The following is a 9,565-nucleotide window of genomic DNA, read 5'->3' as shown; positions in this document are numbered from 1 at the left end:
CCTCCGTTTCCATTTCTCTAATTTATACTCACGTCAATATTCGTGATAAACACAGCAAGACATTAAAGTCTGTGATACTCCATCCCAAAATATTTTTTTAATACAAAAACGAGCGAAAAAAGTCCAAATTTGAGCTCAGTTTTGGCGCCAGCATTTTGGCGCCGTCTATCTGTCATCACTGATTCGATACAGATTTATTTTGCTTCAGACAATTTAATGTTTCTCTTGTTTTAATATTTCTCTCTGATTATGTATATGATACATCTATTGATGTTTGGATGTATGTGCACTGTCCCTTTCTCTCCCTTTCTCTTTCACTCTCTCTCTCTGTATGTAAATATTTCTGTGCGCGCGTGCGCACGTGCTTGCGTGTATTTGCCTCCAGTGCCCAAACGTAGTGTTGCCAAAACAGGCTTAATGTCCATTTAACCGTGCCAAATCGTCCGCACCCAAACAGCTGCTCTGTTTCTTAATGAATTGCGGCACCGAACAAATTGAAGTGACCGATTCAACAGCGAAAAGTAACAGAAATCGAAATAGAGAATTTAACACTTTTATTCCCCTATTTTTTAAAACTAAATTGCAATTTAAGTTAATTTTGAAATTAACTTAATTTTGTCATTATTATACTGAAGCTTGGAACATGCATTAACAGGAAATTCCGATGGAAGCACGATGCCCATTGACAAGTAGGTGTAATGCACCAGCAAAAATTTAAATCAACTAATCATTGATGTTTTTTTAAATAGCAAGAAATAAACAAACAGGTTCGTTAAATTATCAGACTTCTTGCCTTTAGCACACTTACCTTGACGTGGGTCACAAGTGTTTGATAGATCTTGTATGTGTACTCGGTATGGTGTACTACGGAGGAAATAGAAAGAGAGAAAGAGAGAGAGAGAAATTAATGAGGCAAGAAATGTGTATCAATGTTCTGAAGTATTCTTAAATAGATCTAAACGCCAGAAACGGCTTATATGCCACAAAAGGATCATGCAAATTAAAATGATGAAACCTCACTGATGGCGCAAGTGTTACAGAAGGTTTAAAAGTCGCAAAAGGCTTAAACATTATAAAAGCTTAAGCGTCGCAGAAGGTTTGCTTGAACGTTACAGAATGATAAAGCATTTCAGAAGGCCAAGCATCTATGGCATCTTGAGACTTCATGCGAATTATCTATCTGCCAAGAATGGAATGTGAGAGGATTATTAAACACGGATGACATTGTTGGTACTGCGATACTAGAGCTGAAAAATTATGTTGTACAGAGTAAAGAAAGAGTAATTTCGGCAGTAGGAGGATTTAAAGAGAAAAGGAAGAATAACAGAATGAACAAATGGAAAGAAATAAAACTGTTTGGCCAATTCTTCAGCAAATCAAAAATGTCCGCTCGCTTTGGCTGACGGAAACTTGAAACAAGAAACAGAAACGTTAGTGACAGGTCAAGCACTGATTGGGATTCTGGGACTGCAAAACTTCCAGGCCCATTGTATTTTCGCTTCGCTAACTGATTATGTAGGGTTTGGAATTTTTTCAGCATTAAATTGCGTGTTATTGTCCTCAACCCACTCCTTTATTGCATCTGACTCATACTTCAGGTGAGTGGTATCTCCAGGGTTCTGAGTCAACTGTAAAACTTTAGCATCTATTGGGTTGGCAACCGAGTTCCCGCCGTTTTTTCAAATTTTGGAATTTATTGCGTTTTTAAATTTTGGAATCTATTATTTTCGAGAATTTTATTATTGAATCATTTTGGAATCTATTTTGTTTTGTTTTTTCTAGTTAATTTTAGTTAATTTTTGTTTATTTTTGTTTATTTTCTGATCATTAAAATGGAATGTCAAGTTAAGAAAAACGAGCATTTTCGACACCTCCTTTTTTTTGCTTTTAATCGAAATTCTAAGGCCACAAAAGCTGCTCGCGATATTTGAGCTGTGTATGGAGAGGGTGCCATAGCTGAAAGAACCGCTCATGATCGGTGTGCCAAGTTCAAAAATGGAAATTTTGATCTCAAAGACGCACCTCGTATTGGTCTCCGTTACAACTTCACATTTGTAAATCATATTTTCTGCTAAACATCGTCCAGAAAGCGGACAAGATGCTTTGTCTAAACAACTGCACCAATACTTGAAATTTATTGTTACGGGTACGTGACCCAACGTTATTATTTCGTAATAGTTCAAGCTCGCGGGAGTTACAGGTGTTCGCATGGTAGTCGCTGGGGTTTATATTACTATGATTAATACTATTACGATTATAATTAAGTTAACGTAAGAGATTTGACTTTCAGATAATGACACTAGGGGTCAAGGTTGAGTGATATAATGGAAACATTATATCACTACCACCACCACCACCACCACCACCACCACCACCACCACCACCACCACCAATAACACCACCACCACCACCACCACCAACAACAACAACAACAACAACAACTGCTACTAAACGAGAGCAAAGTCTCATCTTTTTTACTTACTTTGATGAATTGGTAGGCATTGTGGGTGTGACTGGAATATAAGCACCATCAGTACTCTGGAGCGATACTTTGGAGACCCTGAAAATATAAAAAATATTTTAAACAAATAAACAAACGCAGGAGGCTAGTTCTATCAAGAAGACACACCTATCACTACAACCCGTCTCATTGCGTTGTGAAAAAGAAATGACTGAGTGAATAGACAAAAACACTTGAATATCATGTCAAGGTGCATGAGTTCAAGGCCACTTCGCGTATCCTACTGCATTTATTAGCAGGACATTCACTTCTCATTTACTTGTTCTTGTAGCTGTCGTTTAACTCCCTCCTGGATCATCTCTGGTTTAGCAAAACTATAACCAAAGGCATTTCAGCCATGAGCTTTCTGTTTAATTTTTAGGCTTTTTGCATCCTAGGAACACATTATAGTATATGTCTTTGTGAATTGAAAGAGAACTTAGTAGTTATTTCAAGTTGGTCAAGAGACCACGTAGAGGGCACCTTCCATTGATTTACATCATGTAACTGGGAAAAATCTTTTCATGGTGAATGTAATCTGCGATAAACCAGCAATTATGTTCCAAATTATTGGGTTGTCCGGAAAGTTCGTGCCGATTTTTAAAGGACTTTCCTTTAAAAATCAGGTCAATAAATATTTGCCATTAAATTTTTAATCAACCAAATATGAACCATTTTGTTGCACAATGCATCTCCATCTTTCCTTTAACTTGAAAATACCCTTTTCCCAGAATTGAGGTGGTTTCATGGCAAAGAATTCATCAAGGTATCTTTTTATGTCATCCAAGGATTTGAAATTTTTAGCATTAAGACTATTCTGCAGAGACCTGAATAAGTGGAAATCCGAAGGAGCAATATCTGGTGAATATGGAGGGTGTAGCAACAAATCCCAGCCGAGCTGCAGCAACTTTTGTCTGGTTCCCAAAGAAACGTGCGGTCTTGCATTATCATGTTGGAAAACAACACCCTTCCTGTTGGCCAATTCTGGATGTTTCTCTTGAATTGCTGCTTTTAACTTGTCCAGTTGCGTGCAATATTTCTCAGAATTAATTGTTTGGTTACTTGTGAGAAGCTCATAGTTCAGAATTCCTTTCCAATCCCACCAGACACAAAGCAAGACTTTTTTAGAGTGAAGACCGGCTTTTGGGTGGCTAAGGGTGGCTCATGTCGCTTACTCCAGGATCGCTTTCTCTGAACATTTCGGTAGATAATCCATTTCTCATCATCTGTCACAATTTGCTATAAAAAAGACGCGTTTTCATTCTGTTTATAAAGCGAATCACAGATGGAAATGCGATTCAAAAGGTTCTTCTCACTCAACTCATGTGGTACCTAAACATCTTAGCGATTTGTGTACCCAAGCTTCACTAGGTGCTCATGGACAACGGGTTTTGATAGATTGAGGCTTTCTGCCAATTCTCGGGTTGTGCAATGTGGGTTATTCTCAATTAATGACTTGATTTGGTCATCATCTGTAGTGGATGATCTGCCTGATCGCTCTTTATCAATAAGGCTACAATCTCCCGCTCGGAACCTTGCGAACCACTTCCGTACACACCTTTCAGATAAAGAAACATCACCGTAAACTGCGCATATTTCTTTGGTTGCTTGTGAGGTATTTTTCCCTTTACGGAAAACGAAAAGCATCAAGTACCGAAAATGAACTTTCTTATCTTCCAATTTAAAGGGTTACAGAATTAACACAGGTTATAGGAACATAAACCTTCTTCCACGAAAAGATAGCTTAAATTGTACTCTAAATGGAGGTGCAGTCAAATCCTAATTTATGGACTCAACGATATCTAAAACAAGTCGAAAGGTAAGCTACTATAAATCGGCACGAACTTTCCGGACAACCCAATATTTGCTGATTCCCTATACACATATACCAGAAAAGTAGTTTGCTCAAGATCTTGTCCTACGTTTTCTATTGCCTGTATGACTCCGTGGTATAAAGGAATTAAATTCTACTTCTACAGCTCCCCAAATAACTTGTGTATTTCTCTGGCTTCTAATCTCGTTATTAACTATCCTATATACAAATGTTGTAGTAAAAGTAAATCAATATAAAGTATGTACCAACCTACTTCCGCCGGCGAGTTGAAGAATGAGGTCTTGAATGTCTTTCGAACAACAATGGCGGCTAAAAGTTATCTGAAAGGTAACAATAACAATAATAACAACAACAACAACAACAACAACAACAACAACAGCAACAGTAATAATCATAATCAGTTTTACTATAGGCACAAGGTCTGAGATTTGGGGGAAGGGGATAGACGATTACTCAACTGGTACTTGATTTATCGACCTTGAAAGAATGAAAGACAAAGTCGATCTCGGCGGAATGTGAACTCAGAACGTAAGACGGGCGATATGCCACTAAGCATTTTTCCTAGCATGCTAATGCTTTTGCCAGCTCGCCGTCCTAATAATAATAATAATAATAATAATAATAATAATAATAATAATAATAATAAACAGCGAAACTCCTTTCTCACCGATCCATCATAATCGTTTGATTCCAGGATCGTAAAGAAAGAGGAAGAAAAACAAAGTTTGTCTCTGAAGTACAGCAAGGATCATCAGGAGGGTTCTAAGCATTTGAAAAACTGCTGAAAACTTGTGGATACTTAAGGCTATAGCTAGTAACCTGCTACACACATAAATCCTGCCTGGAATATGACCAAACCTGAGCCAAACCAAAATAGTAATAAATGATAAAAACCGATAAGACAAACTTTCTGTAGGAGCTCTACCGGGCGTTCTATTCCAATTACTTTCAGCCATTTGTTTGTATCTTGGCTTACTGCACCCAACGCACCAATTATTATAGGCACCACCTTTACTGTTCGCACACTCCAAATTCTTCCGCTTGCAAATTTTAAGGGATTTTTCGCATTCTTTAACCATTCTAATATCCACCAACTCTACTTCATTACCTCGATCAAAAGCATTTCATCGTAATTCTTCCTCTTTATTTACGATCCTAGAATCAAAGGCATAATGTCAATTTATCTTGTGGTTGTGTGATAAGCTTGTTTCCCAACTACATGGTTCCGAGTCAGTCTCACTGCATGGTAGCTTGAGCAAGTGTCTTCTATTATAGCCTTATGCCGACCAAAGCCTTGAAAGTGGATTTGTATGTATGTATGTGTGTAAATATGTCTGTTCCCTGCCACAGCTGGACAACCGTAAACTAGCGGTTCGTCAAAAAGACCGAGATAATAAGTACCAAGCTTTAAAAAAATAAGTACTAACTAATATTCTTCAAGGAAGTGCCCCAGCATGGCAGCAGTCATAGAACTGAAAAAAGTAAAAGAATGAAAAAATGTATACATGTGGTATTTTATTTATTTATGTGTTTCTACTCTGAAATATCAGTCGTTTAAAAGTTTGTTTGCCCTCTCATCTGCTATTTTTTCAATTGACTTTTCGCATTCTTTAACCATTCTAATATCCATCAACCCTACTTCATTAACCCCGATCAAAAACATTTTCATTCCTTTCTTCTTTTTTTTTACTGGTTTTATTGTTGATTCTGTATGCAATTTAAAAAAAAAATCTTTTTATATATAAAAAAAGAAGTCACTTCCAGAGGTGACAGAGTGACGCAAATTGGACTGATTCATCCATTAAAAAAAAAAAAATAACGATTCCAGCTATTGTGTATAAATGTATGATACTTTGAAAGAACAACTTGAGTCACTATTAGTCATAGGGAAGTGGCCTGTGACAGACGGCCGAACCTGTCAAGCTATTAACTTTTATAAAAGTTTCTATGTGGTGAATCAAAATAAATGGGCGGCACTCCTCTATCCGGTTAGGTTTTTGTGTGGCTTGCAATATAAAATTTTTGGAAAAAAACATATAGTCATGCACCTATATATTTGAAAAACACACGCACCCACTCACAAAGTAAAGAAAACGATCAAACCACGAAGTAGGTCATAGAGAAGTTTTTGTAATAGTAAGTGCGGTTCACTGAAGGAGCAAGAAGCCCAGAATGTTGAATCTGAAATGTCAACATAATTTTCTTCGTGATATGCCCCAGTTTCGTTTGATTCTTTCTCCACAGTGACTTACAGAAGAATGTCTCCTGCTTGAAGTTGAACACTATGGGAACTGGTTACAAACGGATATATTTTGAAGGTATACGATTAAACTCTTTATTCTTCAAGTAATATCTTATGTATTCTCAAGGCAGAAACAACAACCTGATGTATAATCTTTGGGGCCTCCTTCAAAAATCACTGGTATATAAAATATGAAAGCGAACTAGGAAATGTTTCTTTTTCTCCCCCCACTCTCTCTGTCTCTATCTTTTGCTAAGGTGTAAAAATAATTTACTGAGATTTTAAAGATACACCAAAACAGACATTTCTGCGACTTGACAAAACATCCTCAGTAGCATTCCACACTGTCGAGTCCAAGGGTATCGATTTGCTGCTGCCCGAGTAGTACCTCCATATTGATGGTGTTGATGATTGATAGGCTAATCTTCGCATAAAGCTTTCAGGAGGAAAGATAGGCAGGAGGAAGTAGGAAAGAGTTTGATTGCTACTTTCCTTTCAGGCATTCTTTAGGTTGTTTTTTTTTCAACTTTTGTTGTTGACTTGAAAATGTTACTTCTCGCGCTGATGAAGCTTCTGGTTGTTTAGTTACCCACGATTTCGTTTCAATTAAAACCATTTTTAAGGTTGAGTGGTAAGGGCGGAGAAGAGGCCCTGACTCTTTTTTTCCGGTGTTTAATGACGAGAAAATGAGTCTTCTTTCCACCAGCCTTAAACATCGTAGACCAGGTGTTTCATCAAGGTCGATTCTATTCTTTGACTGTCCTCCTGTCCTTTCCTGCTAATCTCCTTTAATCTCTCTCTCTCTCTCTCTCTCTCTCTCTCTCTCTCTCTCTGTCTATCTATTGATATCTATCTGCATAGCTTATGTAAATATATATATATATATGTATGTACACACACACACACACACACACACACACACACACACACACGTATATGAATGATGTCAGTGCCACGTGACTGGCTCTCATGCCGGTGGAACTTAAAAAGCACCATTTGAATGTGAACGATTCCAGTGCCACCTGACTGGCCCTCTTGACGGTGGCACGTAAAAAGAACCTACTACACTCTCGGACTGGTTGACGTTAGGAAGGGTATCCAGCTATAGAAACCTTGCCAGATCAGATTGAAGTCTGGTGCAGGCTTATGGTTTGCCTGTCCTCAGTCAAACCGTCTAACCCATACCAGCATAGAAAGCGGACGTTAATGACGACGACGATGATGACGATGATGTGCTGAAGTGAAATGGTACAGCCCTTCCCACGTGGAAAAGTGGTATGACACAGCCACTATAAAGTCAAAGTCAGTCAGTAGTAGTAAAGTCGTCGTACGAGTTTCTCAGTTGGAGTGAGTGTTAATTACGTGATATATGCGAGTTCGAGTTACCATCAAGGTAGACGTTTGAAAGTCATTGTCTTGCGGGGCTACAATAGATGAGTCAAAGATAATAAGATGCGGAATACCGCCACAACATAATAGAGGTGACAAGAATATCACAGTGCCGACAACAACACACAAGTGGATGACGATGCACATTATAACAGAGGTGATGAGGATATAAACAGTTCACGCGGACAACGTTGAAAAAGGTTTTACGTGGAGAAATTAGGGTTAGGATTAGGGTTAAGGCTAACCCGAACAAACGTTTTTGTTGTATATATTTTACGAAAATTCCATAAAATTATGGAAAACTTGTTAGAGGGTTTAGCTGAGTTGCAAAAACAGCAACAACAACAACAACAACTCAAATAACAACAAGAGCAACAAATACTACAACTAATGAAGTTGGTAACAAACCAGAAAATACTTTCCCGCAAGACTATGTAGCAAATTCAATAAATGAATTTAAATATGACTCAGGAGAAGGAATAACTTTCGAGGCGTATTACCAAAGATTTTGAACAAATTTTCGAAAAAGAATGCCAAAACTGGACGGTCGGAATAAAAACGCGTCTAATTCTGAGGAAACTGGCGACGATAGAGCACAAGAAATAAATACTGTAACATTATATTGCTTAAAAAAGTTTCTGACATAAATTTCATGGACACAATTAACATTTTATGTAAGATGTTCAGTGAAGAAATATTGTTATTCAACACACGTTGGAAGTGTTTGAACGCGGAGAAAAGGGATGACGTAGACTATACCACTTATGCGGGTAGAATGAATAGAGAGTGCGAGATATTTAAACTGGATAAACTAACTTCAGATACGTTCAAGTGCCTGATTTTTGCTCAGCGACTTACTGCTAAAAAAGACGCAGAAGTAATGATGAAAATTCTCGCAAACCTGAAAGTGAACCAGGATATAACTATCCAGAAACTGTCAGAAGAGTGCGATATGGTTTTAAAAGTAAGACACGACACAGAAGAAAGCCAACGCAGAGATTGTTTACAGATGAAATCAGTGCGAATGAGTCGGAAGACAGATAAAATGTGTCACAAAAAACACGATATATATCAGGAGGTAAACCTATGTGTGGTGTGTGGTGGTAGGCATCTAAGAAAAGAATGTCCGTTCAAAAATGCGAAATGTTTGCGTTGTGGTAACACAGGACACATTAAATCGCACTGCACAACTAAGATGACGAAAAATTGAACGAAACGAGAAAAAATAGTTTGTCATCAGAGAAAAAAGTTTATACAACGAACAGAAAATTCATCAAACTGAGAATCGAAACCACTAGTGTCACAATGAAATTAGATATGGAGAATGACATCACTATCATAAATGAACAAACATGGAGGAAAATCGGTAAGCCGAATTATTTATGGGCACCATACTACTAAACTACGACTATGCAATGAAATATTTACCTTCGAAAAAGTTAGGACATGCTGACGGCCTATCCAAGCTAATACCAAGAAATGGCGATCCATTCGAGAACACAGTAATAGCAGCCCTAAGGGTCGAAGGGGAAATTATATACATAATGTGGAACATTGTACGAGAGTTACCAATAACTCTGGAGATAAAGCGACAGGCGTC

General features: G+C 37.8%; 2 protein-coding genes across 3 annotated transcripts in view; one reads left to right on the top strand and one right to left on the bottom strand.

Annotated features, from left to right (window-relative positions):
* Positions 1 to 4,653, bottom strand: part of LOC115221440 (high affinity cGMP-specific 3',5'-cyclic phosphodiesterase 9A) — a 47,772-nt gene extending 43,119 nt beyond the window's left edge. For both annotated transcript variants that reach the window (XM_029791621.2, XM_029791622.2), the window contains exons 1-3: positions 4,584 to 4,653; positions 2,483 to 2,560; positions 809 to 864 (exon numbers count right to left, since the gene is read on the bottom strand). In XM_029791621.2, the coding sequence (XP_029647481.1) occupies positions 809 to 864; positions 2,483 to 2,502 (76 nt within the window). In that variant the 5' untranslated portion in view covers positions 2,503 to 2,560; positions 4,584 to 4,653. The remainder of the gene's footprint in view (positions 1 to 808; positions 865 to 2,482; positions 2,561 to 4,583) is intronic.
* Positions 4,654 to 8,644: 3,991 nt separating this feature from the next.
* On the top strand, positions 8,645 to 9,175 carry LOC115221276. The gene has a single exon (XM_029791423.1). It carries the CDS (start codon positions 8,645 to 8,647, stop codon positions 9,173 to 9,175), a length of 531 nt encoding a protein of 176 aa, XP_029647283.1.
* The last annotated feature ends 390 nt before the right edge of the window (positions 9,176 to 9,565 follow it).

This window comes from Octopus sinensis, linkage group LG18 (assembly GCF_006345805.1).
Source record: "Octopus sinensis linkage group LG18, ASM634580v1, whole genome shotgun sequence".
Classification (NCBI taxonomy): domain Eukaryota; kingdom Metazoa; phylum Mollusca; class Cephalopoda; order Octopoda; family Octopodidae; genus Octopus; species Octopus sinensis.
Note: the sequence above shows the minus strand (reverse complement) of the source record. Positions and strands in the feature narration are given on the sequence as shown.